General features: G+C 44.6%; 1 protein-coding gene across 30 annotated transcripts in view; it reads right to left on the minus strand.

The window, feature by feature from the left end:
* Positions 1–18,818, minus strand: part of LOC117139762 (CUGBP Elav-like family member 4) — a 243,562-nt gene that overhangs the window by 87,117 nt on the left and 137,627 nt on the right. For all 30 annotated transcript variants that reach the window (XM_033302353.1, XM_033302345.1, XM_033302350.1 and 27 more), the window contains one exon: positions 7,752–7,800. In XM_033302353.1, the coding sequence (XP_033158244.1) occupies positions 7,752–7,800 (49 nt within the window). The remainder of the gene's footprint in view (positions 1–7,751; positions 7,801–18,818) is intronic.

The following is an 18,818-nucleotide window of genomic DNA, read 5'->3' on the forward strand; positions in this document are numbered from 1 at the left end:
TATGCCATAACAAAAAGGCTAAAAAGTTTAGTTGCTGCTGGCTCCTGTTATTGAAGGCTTAAGCGTCCTGCCGGCCGTCGAGTTAGTTAGCAGAAGCCAAACCTACACACACCCACACAACCGACTGCATCCCGTATCCCGTAAACAAAGCAAACACACACATCTAACGTAGAATCAACGCTAGACGAAAACAACAGCAGAGCAATGGGTCGTCAGTCAGGAATCCGAACAGGGATTGCACTCGACAAAAATTAAATTTCAAAAAAGGAAAACCTCTATCGGAAATATCGGGATAGAATTTTTGGATAAAATCTGAGTGCGGCGCATCCAATATCTTGCTTCCAAATACAAATCATTTCAAGATTAGTGTTCGGTTTTCTCGAAGTGTAACCCATGGGCGACGTAGTCCTCCGTCCAGCTCCCTTATCTGTCAGGTCATTGATGTGCTGTGGCGATGCAGTTGCAAGTGCATTTACTCCTGACCGATGACGAGAGACTTGGCTAAAAGCAGTCACTGGCGAATATTGTTGCATAGTTTTTGTGACACGTTCGAGAGGATCGGGGTGCAAGGAAGTGGGTTGTAGCCTCGAATAATTTCCATATCCTGTGTAGCTGCTCTAATGTATTATGTACCGACCGCAGGACTCCTATCGGCCGCAGCTCCTTGTGGCCTGCCAACACGCCATTTGGCCATATCTCTGAACCATTCCCAGACGGGGACGTGTAAAGGAGACAGATAGCAGTTTTATGCGTTCCTTGCCCCACCACACTTACATATATATACATTTATATATATATACGTGTACTCGGCTCATATACTTTACAAATCTTGATAAGTTAATAGAAGACGTCGGAGGAGGGCTGCCAGAGAGCAAAGACATGTTTTGGCCAGTTGGCTGACAGCGGGTGGCGGGGTGTTTGCGTGGAAATTTTGGCACATTAAAGCCAAGAGTCGAGGCAGCCAAAAAGTAAAATAATATGAAGTCTCATAAAAATAACAACGGGGGACGAAAAGCCACAACAGGGGAGAAATAAGTTTTTCGGGTGAATTTTGTTTGTTTTTATTCTGGCGACAAGTTTTCTCGGCGTGTGTTAATTTAGGTGAAATCAATATTAGGGCGTAGGTGGCCTTCTGTCGTCCTAACAACATTTCATATTAAGGCAGCAGCTATAAAAATTAACGAGCTGCAAGTAATGTAATGTAGCATACTTTCTGCCATCAAATGCGCTCTGCTGCCTTCCTGTTGCCCATTGTTTCTAAATGCGAAGGCTGCTCTGTGGCTGGGCATGTCTGTGTTTAGTATTATAATGCCATTATCATTTTTATTATTGCATTTTAAATGCATTTGCCGCCAGCAGTTTTTTGCCCGTCTTTTCATAATTTTTAATGCCCAGTCAGAGAGCCACAGCTCATTAAGCAGGGATAGCTGCTCGGAGCGGCGACTGTCTTGACTTGTCAGTGGTGCAGAAAAGATTAATGTTCCTCACGTGTCCTGCGCCTGTCCTTTTTCCTTTCTTCTTTCTCCTTTCACCAGTGTTGCCTGCCTCAAAGTCGCTTCAAAGTCATGTGCACGATTCCGTAGGATTCTCGGAGCCATCTTCTCCCACCGTCAACTGCATTTAAAGTATGTGCAGCTTATATTCCTTAGTCCTGCTATGTTGTGCTAGCTGACTTGTTTGTTTTTCACCCCTGCTCATAAACAGAACTAGCCCACAGCTAGGTCAATCACTCCAGATCACGCGTAAGGAGGAATGGTTCTTTTAAGACGGAAGCTGCTGCAGGATTTGAAGCAGGACATGAAAAATTGTATTGGGCGCAGCAAAGCAAAGAACTTGACTGCTTTAACTTCGTTTTAATATTTTATAAGTCTAAAAATCACTTCATTTGAGAATAAAGTAAAATATTCAAGCAATAATAATATTCTCACTTACATTGCCATATTGATTTACTGCTATTTACTCGGGCTTTAAATCCCTAAATGGTTGCAACCACAACACACTGTAACTGAAACGCTTGACAATTACTAAACCGCCTGCCACGCCCCCAGCCGAGTGCCCATCCCTTTGGAGTGACCCAACACTCGTAACTATTACCATAACATTTATGATTATTAACCTACAATGCGGGGCACTCTAAATGCAATTAAGATTACGATCTATATTGCATTTTCTGTGTTGCAAAAAGAAGAACTCTGCCACGACAAACAATTAAAAACAATGCGCCTCCATCTTCCGTTTCCCCCGCTCCGCGACAATAAAATGCTGTTCCAGATGCTTATCCACACCGGGCACCCATATTGCATAAGAAATAATTACGTTTTATATTACACATACGCCCCGCCGTCCCCTTGCGGCTCCAGCCATCATCTAAGTCTATTGATTGCGGCCACAATTTCACCTTTTTATTCCCATGCCCCCGCTACTCCACAATATCATCACACGAAAGTGTCGCGTTTGCGTGTCGCTTATCATTGGCCCTTGGCCAAAACAAAAATGAAGACACCCCAAAAGCCGAGACCCGGGGCAAAAAGCGTCAGACAATTGCCGCACCGATAAGATCGGCCAAAAAGAAATGTTTTTGTGCTGTGTCCAGCGGGGTGCACCTGACTGAAAGGAAGCAAGGCCAAAAAGACCTTAATCGTGGCTAAGCCACGCCAACCCGTTTTCAATAAGCCGAAATGGCTCATAAATTGGTTGTGGATGGGAGAATACATAGGATTCGAGTAAATGGCTTAAGAACCCGCTCAAACTCATTGGTCAGATACAAAAGTATAGTATCTAATTCAAACTCTTGCTGAAATTAGTTTCTAAAGCGTACAACTTTTAGAAGTTGTATAAGTTTTTTTAACTTATTTATAAATTAATTTACTTATACCCCTGATTTTTTGCGTCTTTTTTCTCCAAATGTATGCACTCTACCATTTTAGAGTAGGGCATATTGACTTCGGTTACTTGAGAGCCGCCTTTCACTCTGCTGCCAAAGGTAAACATGAAAGGAGCCTCCCATCAAAAATGTCTACGTCAACAAACTTGACTTTTGGTATTTTATGCAAATGTTTCAAGTGTCACGGACTAAAATGGCAATTGAAACGCTAATGATGACATTTGGCAGGCCTAAGCAGTGGGCCAAGGAAAACAAAATAACAAACTAAAAACAAAACAGAGCGAAAGAGACAAAATGGTCTTCGTGTGCTCTTCCGTTTCCTGTTTGCGCTGCGCTGGGAAAACATAACAAATCGTTTTCTTTTCGTTTTTCCTGGCCCCGTTGTGTTTTTTTTTGTTTTGTATTCTGCTTGCTTAAAAGGGAAGTTTCCTTGTAGGCCTCTGGCATTTTTACGAGGCATTCAGCCAATTGACAGGCTTCAGTCGCTCGTAAAAACAAAATCAAGCAACGAAGAAAAATGATGCGCAGCCGGGTACTGAAACTGTCGAAGGGAATGAAAAGGAAACTATACGGCCGTTTGAATCGCCTAAAAGTATACTTAAATATTTAAGGGCGAGCGTTGGCGAGAGCAAGGCAAAAGTTTAAAAAACATTAAAACGCATTTAGCAGGCTGTTCTGGGCCTTCCAACTGTATATATATAATACGAAACCGAATCTGCTTGCCCCGCCCATAAATACTTATTATCGCTTATTTGAACTTGTGAATGCTGCCAACAGCGATGCTTGTGATTTACTTTTATTTGAGCTGGCTTTTCCTTTTCTTTCGCTTTTCCGTCACTGAATTTTGTGCGTGAGTTGTCAGTGCGAAAGTGTGTGCGAAAAAAAATCGATTTTTATTTCGTCTGCTCGGGAAAAAAGGTCAAAAACAATAAAAGCCTAAATACACATACGAGCCTTTGAACTGGCTTTGATAAAAGCAGCGTAGTCTCAGCCGCAGGAGCAGAAAAAAAGGAACCGAGTCCTGGAAAGGACTTTTCGGGGAGGGTAAGCCTCCAATCAATGGCTGTGCGTCGCTTTTGGTACGTGTGAATTTAAGCTGATTAAAGAATTGAGCTCCGCCGACTGAGAAGCGAAAGGAAGAGAGGAGACGAGACGAGAAGAGCAGAAAAAGGAAGAGAAGTGGGAAGAATAACGCAGAAAGGCAGAAATTGATGTCTGCTTTTAGGCGTAGATGCTGCCTTGGCTTTATTTATGCCTTTTGTCTGGGCTCGGAGGCTTTGTTATTTGGGGCTTAGTGGCGAATATCCCCGTCCTTTTAATTTGCACCCCACAAAAATGGAACTCACACATACATACACATGTGGGACAGATAAAAGAAGTGGCATCCGCGGCCGCAGCTGAAGCCAATCATCATTGGCAGTCAATCTATATTACAAATTCAATTGAATTTGTCTCTCTTTATTTGCGCTAATCAAATTGCGAGTGCTGCCATAAAAATGTTTGAGACTAATAAGGCCGCCGCCAGCAGGTAGAGAAAGTGTGTGCCGCCTACTTTATGGTCAAAAGGATACTCTTCGGTGTAGCACTTGCCAAAGTGGGAAAACACAATTCAAATGCGTAATCAGGCGTAAGAAAAGGGGGCTTGTGTAGGGGGGAGAGTGAATGGCAGCAAACGAAATGAGAAAAGTTTTTTTGGTCGGGAATTGGTAGCGGCCAACACTGCGTATTATTATTATTATTAGTTTTCGCCCTAAAACTTTTCGCAGCCTGCTTATTAGCAGAAGTAGTGGAATGGGGTTTCTGTTTCATAGCTCATTGCTTTTCAATTTGATCAGACGTTGTCTATAATGAGCTCTCGAAAAAGTTTACTTTCGCCGGCAGTTTCTACGTTGACGTACCCATGCGGTCTACACACATCGTTCTCAACATTAATGTTCTTTCTACCTTTTCAAGACTGGGTATTTTTTTGGTTAATTTTCGACTGTCATTTATCATCAGGTGAGGGATGTGAGGAAATTTTTATGGAGTTGATTTTTAATCTTTTGCAATCATACCCCCGCCCGTACCGCAGGAGGAAATGAATATTTATAAGTATGATGGATGAGGCGAGACGGGAAGTGCCCCAGGTGGAAGAGGGCTGGAGCGTCATCTGATTTACTGACGTGTGACAAGGAGTCAGGGATAAAGGTAAGGAAATTAATGCGTAGTTAGAAACATAAATCTGTGCGTATCTGTGGGATTTCACAATTTATGTTTCGTTTGCCCAGCTAAAGGCAGATTCTTTTCGCTTACGGGTCGTATGAGTGATATTAATTTGACTTTAAGTCGCTCGTCCTGCAGCCGAGGAATATCAAACGTAACACGTCAACGTAGAACGCAAGCGAACGTATGCAATTTACGTGACATCATTACGTGTTAGACAAGTACAAATTACGCGTGAAGGAAGGAGAAGAAACGGGAGGGAAAAGGCAGACGACAATATGAGTTTGATAATGATGAAGCATGGTGTGTATGTGTATGTGTGTGTGGGCGGGAATATCAAGATAAATAACTAAGCAAGGACATGTGTGTGTGTGTGTGTGTGTGCCAATGAAATGAAAGTCATCAGACTCAGATATGGCACAGTAGATTGCAAATGCGACAAACGTTGTCGGGACGAAGGACACAGGACACCAGATGAAAGACAAAGGCAACAAATTGTACTCGAGGTCCTGTTGGCTGGGGATTTAAGGTTTCGTTCTCGGATTGGCAAGCAATGGTTTGACTTGGTCAAAGCCCAGACATGTCAACAATGCCTGCCTCAGTAAGTTAAAATTGATGAAGTTAGCAGGCCGAGCAGGAGACTTGCGTGGGGGCATACAACCCTTTTCAATCAGTGTTCCTTCAGCACTTGTCAACTCTGGAATAAATATATTCATATACCTAACCCTCACCACTCACATTTCATGCTTGATTTGAGTTTAAATAAATTACGCATCTTTGTGAGGCTGAAAAATGCAAATGTCAGCGGGTGAAAACTTGCAGCAGCCGGCAGACCAGCAATTAAACTTGTCCTTGTCTAATTGCATTTTGGCCTAAACCAAAAGAGCCAAAGCCAAAGATCCTTTTTACACACACAGGCACAAACAGGCGAAGTCAAAAGTCGCAGGACTTGGTGCCGAGTTGCCAAGTGCTCTGCTGATAGCGGCCCAAAAAGTTTAGCGCTTTAATTTCTTAGAAATTTGTTCCAACTCGGCCAACAGAGTGAGTATAAGGATGGGGCAAACAAAGCAACAAACAAAAATGTCGACTTGATTGCGTCGCTGATGGTTTGGTGGGCCTGCTTCTTGGAAGCTGTACGTCCTAGTCCTTGGCAAAGCCGAAGTCCAAGCTCTAGCCCTATAGACCAGGTCCACCATTGTGCGGACAGATTGCCGGCAAGTTGGCAGAGTTGAGCTGAGTCGAGAGTTGCTTCAAGTTCCCAATCCCCAGCGGATTAGAAAAGTTTAAATTGTTGCCAGAGAGAGAGCAAAGGACCAAAAGGAGCAGAGCGCTCTGCAGCGGCAGCAAAGCGAAATCGAAGCAGCAGCCGAAGAAGAAACGGATGAATAAAGGGAGCAACGTAACGATTAGTGCTTTCATGTCCTTTGCCAAAGTTTAAAGGTCATCCGGAGGAGGGTCCTGCGCTCGCTGCTGATTTGACACATCAACTTTGTCAAGGTTTTTGTGCCACACAGCCACCAGCGACAGCGACTGTTATGAGCAATGGCTGTGTCCTTCCACAGGACTCCACCCCTCTCGCGCTGAAGTTGAAGTCCTGGCGCTGGTGTGTGTGCACAAGCAATTTGTGCAATGGACATTTTCGGGCGCTGGCATTCTCTGCTCTGCAGTGATAAGCGCTGCCAGCTGCAAAATGTCTTAAAAGATTGCGGAGTGCACTGACTTTTAGTCCAATTCAGCCCGTGGGGCATCCTGCGATGATTGCGAAATGTGTACCATACTTTTGTGCGATTGTACCTTTTCATTGAGCGGTTTTCATGGGATGGCGTCGTGGATGATGGGCAGATGGGAAGATGGGCCGATGATCCGGATCTAACCCACAGCGGGTGGGAATATTGAAATTACTTTGAAGCTGCTGCATAATGAGCCTGTCAATAAGTTTATCAAAGCAACAACTACTTGGGCCACGACGGCCTGACCCAAAAAACAAAGTTGAAGTGCTGTGTAAATTATGCAAATCTTTATCATTCTTTTTCTGCTGTGCGCTGCAGGGGAGGTGGAGGGTTATATCGAGGGGACTTGGGTCGATGGGCTGTCACAAACAAGCGTGAAGCTCGACAACTGTGTGAGGGGCCCAGTAAAAACAATATGGCGCCCTGGCCAGCGTGTCCTGCTCCTGCTCCGGTTCCCGCTCCCGCTCCACTTTGCCCCGGCTGACTGCCATTGACAGTTCAACGTTGTTTTGCTATACGCTTTTCCCATTTTCTCTACCTTTTCCAAGTATTTTTTCGAGGTTCGCTTCGGTTCGGTTCGGCTCTGTTCTGTTTTTTTTTTTTTTTTTTTTTTTGTGAAATGTCAAATTTTTGCAGACAGTTTTGACAGTTTATCGAAGTGCGACGGTAATTTTTGCTGACGTGTGTTGTAGGTGTTGAAAATAGCAGGCGAGAATGCTTAGATGTGTGGGGGGCGGCAAAAACTTTGGCTGCCTCTGCACTTCTCGGCTGAGTGCTTTGGCACAAAAACTTTCGCCCCAAAACGAAGACGGGTCAAGTTTTTCGTAATTATTTGTTTTGGGTCACCTATGGAGACTCACAAATTGATTTTCTGGCGGGGAGTCCACAGTTCTGGGTGTGTGGGGCATAAATGAATATGGCAGGTGATTACTTACCGCTGCGACTTTCATTTTCAGCTGGCTTCAGCTGTAAAGCACGGTTCATCTGCAAAGAGAAGAGAAGAAAAAAGAGCAAATTAATATTTGGCCGAAACAAGAGTGACGCTTAAAAGAGCTTTAGCGTTAACGGTGTTAGCAGGAAAGGCCATTTCCATTAAATCGGTAGTCGGCATCGGCATTGGCCAGTCCGTCGCCCCGCACTCAAATTCAATCAACTTTCGTTGGTGGTCGTGTCGAGTAGAGAAGAGGTCGGCGGAGGACCTCTTCATAAACACCTCCCAAAACACATTTGGCCAGCGAAGCATTTTCAAGCATTTAAATGCCACTCAATATGCAAGCCCATCTCCTGTCCTGTCGCTCCTGCACATTTGCGCTCATTGCCTTTTACCCACGACTGGGCAGCCACATCCTGTGCCGCTTCATGCATCATTAAAGCTTAAATCTCACCCAAGCGACCCATGTCGATTCTGGCCAGCCAACACTTAACGTTCTCTCTCTCTCTCTCTCTCTTCATCCACTCGGGATCGAGATTGGGAGTGGGCTTGGGTCTCAATGTGGGGTGGATATGGCTCTGGGACGGCTACGTGTTGTGGTCACCTTTTGGTTTATGGCAAATGAGTAATATGCCCGTGCCAGAGCACGAAAAATCCCATTAAAAGACGTTCAAATGAAATGCATTAAAATAAAACTTAATTGAGGGCTTTATACAGAGTGTTCGAATCGGTTGGCTGGCCATCCTTTTCCCCCCCAAAAACCGCAGAAACCCGAGCAAATCAATAATCAGCCAGAAGAAGACCCTTTCGGTTCTTCTACACATACACATATATTTCTCTCCCAGGTGTAATTTATTTGCACCGCACATACAGTGGCAAAATGGGCGGCTCTGGACACGCCCCCGGGCTTCCTGGCCTTAGATTGGCTTATCAGTGGAGGTCCTGGGACCCACCGAGTCCTGTCATTAGCCTCCGCATGGAAGTCTGTCGTCTCATCGCCTGCCGCTTGTCGCATGAATATTTTATAATCAGCCATTAGTTTGCGGCAATTGAAAATGATTGAAGCTTTTAACTGCAAAATTCAATTGCTTTATATAACCGTGAGTGAGGAAGTGGGCGAGCCCTTCGTCCTCTAACCGCCCATCCCCACCCACAATATTAAATATTTAATGGTGTAGTCCGGTACGGATTCGTGTTTTTTCGGAACAATCCATTAGTCAGAGGCGAGTAATTAAAATTGCGATTTATGCACGCGCATGGAGCGGAGTCGAAATTTTTGGGGGCTCTCTGCTTGCGATTGGGCTTGTTTGTAATTCAATTATGTTAATGATTGGACAGCATTTACCGTATTTACATTAATGCATAATGAATGAGAGGAGCCAGGCTCAAACTGCAGGCGGTACTGGTGGTGCTACTATTTTTTGCTCGCCCCGCTTAATTGTAGCTGCAGCTGGAACTGAGGGTCCGCTAAACACGGCCAACGGCAATTAAGTGCATTTCTCTGTCTGACCGAGGGAATGCTGAATTTCGCCCACACCATACGCGGCCAGACCAGTCCACTTCATCACTCTTGGCCAGACAACACACAAATGCGCTTTTGCTTTTGCTCAAAGCTCAGCTGGATAAATTAAGTGGTCGATGAACTGAAGCCTTGTTGATTTTATACGCCAATCGCCATGTTGTTGACAGCGGGAAAGGGGAGCTGTGGTGACGCCGCAGAATTTAAACCAATGTTTAACCGAAAAAATGTTCATTTAGTCGCACGTCCTGCGAGAGGGATGCTCCACCTCCAGCCGATCCTGACGAATGATTGATGTGGCGTGGTTTAATAAATTGGAAAATGTTTTCAGCTCAACTTGAGACCACCAGGCATCTCAAAGGCAGGCAGCTAAGCTAAATGCAGGTTGTGCCCTCTTAAAAGCACTATCCCTTCCCATTCAAATTCCCATTTTTTTCCTCCAATTTTTTTGCTGAAGGGTGTATCACTGCTGGAGCCCGCAGCTGGCTGCCACATCAATTGGCTGACTTTGACTGCAGAAATCAGTGCAGTCTGCACATATACGTACACACGTATTGATCAGGCCAGTCAATGCCGTGTTGATGAAGCCTGGCCCGCTTTTCCTCTTGGTTAATGAACTTCTGGCCATTTATGAAGCGGTCGAAACTCTGTAAAAGGTTGTGGAAATTTCTGAAAATTTAACTTGTGCTCCGGCCAAGCCACATGACTGCCCTGGATGCCAGGATGCTTGATGCTGGGATGCCTGGATGCCCTTCTAAGGCATCTCTGACTCTGCACAAAAGTCTGGCTAATTATTAACGCCAGCAAAAGGCTTCCCCGCAAGCCCCGCTTTACCCAAGGCTTTTGGCCGCGTAATTAGCGCACATAATTTGAAATTTAAATGTTGCCAAAAGCCGAAGCCTTTGAGAGTCAAAATGTTAATTAAATCTGGCTCTCTTCCTTGCGCTCTGCTTATTTTTTTTCTATTTTGGGTGGTTAGTGGGCTGGTCTGGGTGCGCGGAATCATGAGATGCCTGCCTCGACACAATTAGCCTTCACAATTGCTTATGACAAAGTGTCCTTTTGGGTGTGGTTGTCGGGTGGCAAGATGTTGCAGTCGACAGTTGAGAGTCGACAGGCGCCAGTGGCAACGTTAAACCGCAAATTTTAGCGCCCCAGCAAGTCGGGCATGACGAGTTCGAGGGGTCAGGAGGTCGAGGGGTCGAGACTAGCCGCAGTGTCGCAGCCTACGCATATGCAATGCCTGAAAGTGCCAACTTGGCCAAGTGCTTTGCGAGCAATCCCCCCCCAGCCAGCGTTGTTGTGGGTGGTCCTTTTTGGGAGGGCTGTGCTGGGTGCATGGACCCATAAACTGCGTTAGTTTATGATGCCCGAGCGCTAAGTGAGCAAAGCGAAATACGCAGAGCGACAGGGACAGAGATCCAGAGATCCAGTCAAGCCGTAAGTGCCTTCCTAAAATCCCCAACCTCCAGCCAACTCGCACTCCCAATCCCCCATCCATCCCCATGTGCAATTAGAATGCGGCGCATTGAACCAGCCGGAGCCCAAAAAGCCAGAGACCGAGCTTTCAGAACGCTTCGGTCAGTGGTGTGTTGTTGTTTTTATGCATTCGATGGCCGAACTACATAAAACGGAACAACGAAAATGCAATTAAAACTACGTTTTATGGCTTTGTTATGGCAGCGGTCGCCTACAAGCCCGGACTTTCGCCTTTTCTCTTTGGAGCACATGAAAAGCGATTTTTATGATGCTTTCTCCACTCTCTGGCGACGATGATGATAGTTTGGAAAATGGTTTCGAATTGAGTGGCCCCGGCAACTTTTGTTGATAGAAAAGTAATATTTTATGGGGTTAGCTCGAGGGTAAACTGAACTGGATGGGGAGTTCTAGGTTTTGCTTATTGAAAACGCCGCTCGCTGCGCTTCATCTTCTCTAACAAAAATCATCAAAGTTTTATGCAAAAGTTTTTTCGAGCTGCTGCTGCTGCTGCTGCTGCTGCTTGTGGACACAGATACTCGGCGAAAGACTTTCTCTCCCCCAATCCCCCGGTGGAGAAATTTGTCACTGGCAAAGCACCTAAAAGTAGACAATGTTGCCTCAAGCATCTGTCATGTGTGCGATGGGTAGGTTCGGGGGGTTGGGGCATGGTAGTAAAAAGGGTGTTCCAGGATCCACCAGCTGGAGGTAAAAGCAAAACAAACTAACGAGCTAGCAAGCAAAACAATGGCTTGTAGAGCAGCTCTCTCTGCGCTCTAACAACCTGCCATAACTGCAGCTTAATCAAAAGTTTTTCACTGCCTCCTCAGCCACAGAGATTCAGCTTCGGCTGGAGGGCAACCAACCAACCAACCAACCATCCAACCAACTATATCGTCCTCCGTGATCCCGCTCCCTGCTACTTGCTCCTTGCTCCCTGCTCCCTGTTCCTTGCTCCACCATTTGATACTAATCAGTGGCTGCTTCTTCCACTTTTTATGCTGTCTGGTCGGCTGCCTGGGCCACGTTCAATGGAAAATATCTATATTCTTTATGTATCTCGATGTATGAAATATGGCAAGTGTGTATTATGGTTGTTGCAGGGCTTCCTTTGGTGGGAGTTTGCAATTAGCAAGTGGCAATTAAAGTTCTGGCATTGAACCTTGGCCATGGAAGAATCTTTATTGGTTCATATATTATCCGAATGGGCCAGACAAAAGCTGTTAATAAGTGCGGAAAGTGGAGGGATCGAACGAGAGGAAAATCATCTATTAAATATTAAAGTCTAATCCTTGAAACACCCATACCGCACCCGTGTGCTCGTGTCCCAACCCAACTCAATGCTAAATTTCATTCAAGACACGACACTTGACTGTCGTATGACACTTGAGCTCCTGCTCCTGTCCGTCAGCCGGCGGTTGCTCCACCCATCCACTTCCACTGGCACAAAATATGCAAATAAATTACTAATAACCTCAGAATGTAACCCTTGCACGGAAGCAGTTGGAATTTTGCTGGTGGGGGGTGGACGAAAGTGGAGCGGGTGGTATTCCTGATTCATAATTCAAATTTTACGCCGCAATAAACAAAAATGCCTAAAATTATGCAACACAACGCCCATGAACATTGCTGAGCAAGTCATAAATTATGTAAATTTAATTTTACGCCCCCCACCGCGGCATCTGTATATATGTACATCGATATATACGAGTTCATACGTATGTATATGGCCACGCCCACAGTCGAGTCAACCACAAAATTGTAAAACGAACTCTCGTCCCGCGATGAAGGAAGTATAGGAAAAAGAACGTTATTATTATGTAAATAATTAATGGCGTGTAATTATCTAAATTTCGGACAATTAGAAAAAATTAACACACACCGACAAAACGAACAGAAAGAGGGAAACACGCGGCAAGGCCAGCAATTTATGACATTTTTATTATACAACGAAATGTATAAAAAAAGAGAGATATGGAAATGAAAGCGAAACTCCGTGTAGACCATGTCCTTTCGCTGGCTTTCCCCGGTTTCCGTTTCACATTTAACGCCATTTTAACGCATGCTAATGACCATCTAAGCCAGGTCCTGCCCCACAAAAATTACTTTGTTTACTCTCGAAACGAGCATTAAAGGAAACCCAGAGAAAACGAAAACGAAATATGGAACAAGGTGTAGCCCTTTGAAAGGTTCGCCATTAATTAGCCAAGCTTCGAGCCAATGCCAGGCCAGACAAACATTAGTTTTGCTAATTTATTAGCAGCCCGAAATGCCCAATGAAAGCTAATCAATACTTTCTGAGGGCAGAGACGAGCCTCTTTCAAAAATTACTAATCAGCACAAAAAAGGACGAGTCAGTGCCCAATTCACACGGGGTAAATGATATTGACTTAGATTGCGTAACCCTATTTTTGTAGCAGACAAATTGATTTCTTTAAGTCAGTGTTGCTTAAAATAAATTTTAAAGGTGTCTAAGAGTAGGCAATGAAAAATAATCAGCGGTCTTTGGTATAAATTTATTGTTGTTTGGGTGTTTTTTTTATTATTTGCAATTTGAAAAGTAAAAACTAAGTTAAAGTTCTTTTCTCTGCGTTTTAATTAAATTGTAGGCCGGCGAGGAATGTCCAAATTAGATTTCTTGGCTTGTAAATGGCGAAAATTTAAATTCCTGTGATTTCGGGGCGATGACCCAATTGATTTTTTGTGCTTCGTATGGGGGCGGCATTAAAAGCATACCTTTAAGGGCAATCGAGAAGAACGACCCATCCCTCAAGCCATCACCATACCATCCCAAATCCATCAGTTTGCGAAACGGCAACATGGAGAATTTTTGCTACATACCAGCAGGCGCGCTAGAAATGCTTACAAATTATATAAGGCTCCGGAGAGTGATGGCCAAGGGGTTGGGGGAGGGGCCGAGGCTGAGCCCAAACAACGCACTCAACTGTGAAAATGTCTGTTAAGGGCAACAAACACGCACTCATGTGTATTTGCCAGTGTGTGTCAGTGTCTGAGCGTGGGCTACCTAGCCTGTCAACAGAATGACAGTATATATAGTATATATACCTAAATTTATACATATGTGTGGGCCCACACACATATTTTCCATGTGCCCGTGTGCCCCGCCTTGGCCAACTGTCAATTGAGTTGGCATGTTGGCAGCCTCTTGACTTTCAGTCTAATGTGAATTCCTCATAAGCATGATAAGCATAAATATCCATTTGGACGGCTACACAGACGCCCCGTAGAGTGGCAAAAAAGTTTGATTGAAATATTGCCAAGTCAGGAATCTGAATTCGAACCTGAATCCGAATCCGTAGCCGGATCCTCAGGGCCGTACATGCGCCGCACTCTTCTAATGCCCGGCACGTATTTTAATTGATTCGTGCCGCACAAGGAGCCGCAGGAGTGGCATCAGCGGCAGCTCATTACATGTCATGAAGAAGCCGCCGCTGCTTCGGTTGCAGCAAATTGAAAAACCCATGCCAAAAAAAATAAAATAAATCAATGGCAATGCAAACAGGCAAACACAAACACAAACGCAAATACAAACGCAAACAGAGCAAAAGGATACTCGATATTTGCTCTACGGGTTTGATGTCTGATGATGATGCTCCATTTATTATTAACTTGAAATGATTTCGGGCAGTCGGAGCCCGCTCTGCGGTCCGCACCCAACTTCTCGGCGAGGTGACGACGCAGCGATTGAATGCACGACTGCATCACTGGCATCGTGGCATCACTGGCAGGACTCATAGGACTCGCAGGACTCGCAGGACTGCATGTATCCGTATCGCCAGGACTCGACGCCATATCTGTGTATCTCCGCATCCGTGTATCCGCCTCTGTGTGTACACGTGTGAGTTCAATTGGAAAATCGTGTGCGGCATACGGCAGCGTGTTTTTGTAAATAGCAATCGCGTACGTTTCTCAGCAGGCAGCGTATGTACACTTGAAAATGTATCTCTGGCACACACTCACACACCCACATTAAACGTGTGAGTGTAACTCACATCGCCGCCGCGGCAGTTGATGAAATCAGGCGAATTCATATTTCATATTAAATTTGAAAAGCTCTGCCCTGAGGTGAGATGAAAGGATATGGGTAGGGAATCGGTAGAAACAAAAGCTAAGAAGGATAATAACCCAGCGGTAAGGCAACGTATATGCACAGTGAATGGAAATGGTACAAAAGTAATGCCTTAAAAATTATATATTTATGTATAATTACAGCAATATACTTCGAGTTAAGCTTTAAAATAATAAGCAAAAAGATACGATAAACAACTTTCAATGCCACAAAAAATTCTACTAAAGCGGATAGCTAGATTACTTAAGAATCTCTTAAATTCTGATCATGTCCAGCTTAGGGAATTATACATACCCCCAAAAAGGACCCTGCCACAGCCCTACTTCTCACCCATTTCTGGCCACATCATGCGTCCCTAATATTCCCCTGTTCAAGGCTCTTTAAATTTAATTTTCGACGAGAAAATGCTGTGTGCTTAGCATACAACACAAAAAATAAACCGCTTAACACGGCTTTGAGCAGTGCAAATAGCACAAACGCATAGAGCGCATGCAAATGACAACACGACACGCCCACACGCACACTCACACACACATGCACATGCACACGCTCGGCGCTCGAGTGTGTTTGTGTGCGCATAAGTGAAGTATATCTTTGTAATCCGAAATGCTCAAGGCGTGCAAATATTCAATTTTAAATATGCAGTCCCCAACCCCAAGGCCCACTCTCCTCTCACCAAACATTAAAATAAAAACGACGCATCGACAGAAGTTGTCTCTTTCCATATATGTATGTATGTACATATAGTAGTATAGCTCTATCTACAACTTTGCAGCGCGTCATCTCTTTCTGGCCTTAGCAACTAAATGTCATAAACACAATGTCATGACAACTTTTGAAATTTGAATTTCAAAGCAAAAATTTCTGCCATTTATTCATTTGCTCAGTCATTCATTGCCATTTATTTTATTTGCCATGCCTTGCTGCATGGTCTTCATATGAATATGGCACGAAATTGGTTCATGTCCATGTCTCAATTTACCAACTCCTCCTCCTCCTGCAGAGGATCCCCGAAAACAGGCGCAAATTCCTTGCAAGCAGCACAAGTTTTGCACACATCTTTGATCTCGCTGGCTGTCAATATGGCACGACGTCGATGGGGAGAGGAAGGACTCTTTGGCGCAGATATGTGCGTTGGGTCCAGCACTAAGCGTAGCGACCCGAAAATTGTATTAATTTAGATTTCATTTAGTCCTGTCCCTCGGGTCAGTAATAGTTTCTTTTCCTGCGTCCAGCCAACCAAGTCGATAGGAGTGGGCAGAATTAAGGACGTTAGTGAGCGCACAACTTGATTTGATGATCAAAGTGGCATAGATTCGGGCCGTATTTTATGGGCTTTAAAACTTTAAGACACGCTTGGCCTTGGCTCTTCATTATCGGGGTTGATTTCCGCATCTGTGATTGCGGGGGTTAGTTTTCCCACCGCCGAGGGTTGACTGCATGCCACATTTGGAGTTCAGTTTTTTCCGGTCGGCCTTGTTATTATTTTAATAAGCAACTTGATGTTGCTACTCAAAATGCTGCCACGTGTCCTGTGACACGGTGTCTTAGTTTGGTTTTGTGGGTGTGTCAAAGGCAAACAAAGCTAGAGCGTTTTTTGTATATATAATTAATAGGAACACATACATAAGTACTGTCGGTGAGAAAGTGCAATGTGCGAGAAGAGTTCCGGGGGAAAGTACTCAAATGGGAAATCTGATTATCTCTGTGAGATAGCAGGACATGGACATGACAAAGGTCGAGAACAATTGGAACTTGAGAACTGCCTGCTGACGCCTGTAAGCTCTATATGAAACATTATATGTTCATTATAAACTGGCACCCATTTGCTTATCACTGCCTCATTTTCACCTTCCTTTGGGTTCTGCTCGTCCTTTGTCCTTTGCCCTTCGCCCTCTGCAGCCGGAAATCTCTGGCGCTGATTCCCAGTGATACCCACTTGAGCCTCGCAGATCCAAAAGTTTATTAAATATAAATTTATAACACGCACATGTGGCCCCTTCACGTCAAACGGAAAACAAACAAAAGTCAAGTCTGCAGCCCTCTTCAACGGAGAGGAGTGCAGAGTATGTGAGTGAGAGAGAGAGCGCCACCCCAGGATCCTTCGGATGGCTGCTCCTTCTCGCCTTTTGCCATAACTTAAATAAATATGCAAACATTTCGTCACATTCCACCCACGCCCACTTTTAATTTAAGCCCACTTAACACCTCATAAAACCGGCTACGTTCTGCCTGAATGAATGAAAGACTGAATGAGTGAATGAGTGAATAACTGAACGAATGTGCGAACGGGGGCGAAAGTGAGTGACTGACAGTTGCAGAGTTCCTCCTCAGTTTAATATAAAATATACACATTTTATACATTTTAATTTTTACATTTAACAACTTCCAAGCAATTAGCCCGAAAGGGTTGGTCCTCTCCCAACTACCCCTCTGTCCTCTAAGCATTCAACCCTCTTTCGGATTCCTGCCTCTTGGTTGATTGCTACTTTTGGCAAATTAAACTTGAAAGTTGTAAAATTTCCCTTGTCATTGGCAAGGACACGTGCGTGTCAAACGGGATGCAAGCCCCATTTCTCATCTCAACCCTTGTTGTTCGCTGAGGAATTGTGAGTGCTCATAGCTAAATTAAAATGTATAAATATCCATGTCCTTCCCGGCAGAATGACTCTCAATCCAGTGTTTTTATTTTATTTTTGGTTTCATTGTGCTGCAGTTGGGAATCCTTTCGACAGCATTGATTTGCGTGCTTTAGGCGCACAAAATTACCTCAATTCGGTGAAACAGATGTGGGCTCCGAGCTGGGCTGATCTGGGCTTCATTCGCAGGCCATAACAATTGCTGTTTATGCTGATTTTTATGCCCCCTCAAGACACACACTTTCCGCTCAGGTCTGGCTATGAATAAGTAAGTAAGCGGCGAGGATTCCTCGCTTTTGCCTCCACATTCAAATGTGGTCCTGCTCCGCCAGCTTATTTGCCATGTAATCTTAAGCGACAGGCATTTGTTTACTTATTTATGCACTTTCTCCACCGCACAGAAAACACACTCGAACTGAACTCAACTCTCAACTGAACTCCCTTTGCCCATAAAGGTTAGCAACTTAAAAATCACAATGGGGGCTTTGACTCTGCCATTAGATAAGATGTGAGTGTTTGGGGGTAGGAGGGATTCCCTCTTTGGGGTATCTCTGCTTTATTTTTATGCGCTTCGTGTGAGATTTTTATTGTGTACACACACAGAGAAAAGAACTCAGAGACAGACGCTATCTTTGCCACGTTTGCTTTTATTATTTAATGGAGCACAAAATGCATTTCACTCGCCCGCTTATTTGCTTTCCTGCCGCCATCCTGATCCTTCGACTGCTTAGGCGTGCGGTTTCGTCCTTTGGGGGTGGATGTGGGCCAGGCAGGCATGCGAAATTAATAATTTATATATGAAAATGTGCGTTAAGAGCAGCAAAATGCGAGGCGAGTGTCGTAGAGTCTTGAGCCTTGAGTCTGTTTGCCAAATGGCTCAGGACAGAGGCGTTAGGCTGTTTGCCAAGGTCATAAGTAGGACTTGCCGAGATTCCAACCACCCATCTCGTTCATCGTAATTTGCTTAATAAAACGCGGCGTGGCATATTGCATAAAATATAAGGCATTCCTTTTGTTTTCCTTTGTTTTTCCAGCGCCTTAGCGCAATTTGTAAATTGCAAACCAGATTCGCTGGCTGTCGCTTTTCATTTGAGACTTCAGTTGGTGAGTTGCACTTGGGGGCGGCAGGATGTCTGTCGGAAGGAGTCAAGTGGATGTTATGTGCATAAATTTCCTCAGATCCCAAACTCCGGGGATCCGGGGAGACAGACTACCAGGCAAAAGGCCCTGCGGCTGGGAGTATTTTTATGGAGCAGCCAAATGTCAAATTTATGCATATGAATGTTTATGGCAGATCCAAGAGGGATTGCGATCTGATAGGTCCTATGAAGTACGTTTATTTGCAGA

Source organism: Drosophila mauritiana, chromosome 3L (genome assembly GCF_004382145.1).
Source record: "Drosophila mauritiana strain mau12 chromosome 3L, ASM438214v1, whole genome shotgun sequence".
Classification (NCBI taxonomy): Eukaryota; Metazoa; Arthropoda; class Insecta; order Diptera; family Drosophilidae; genus Drosophila; species Drosophila mauritiana.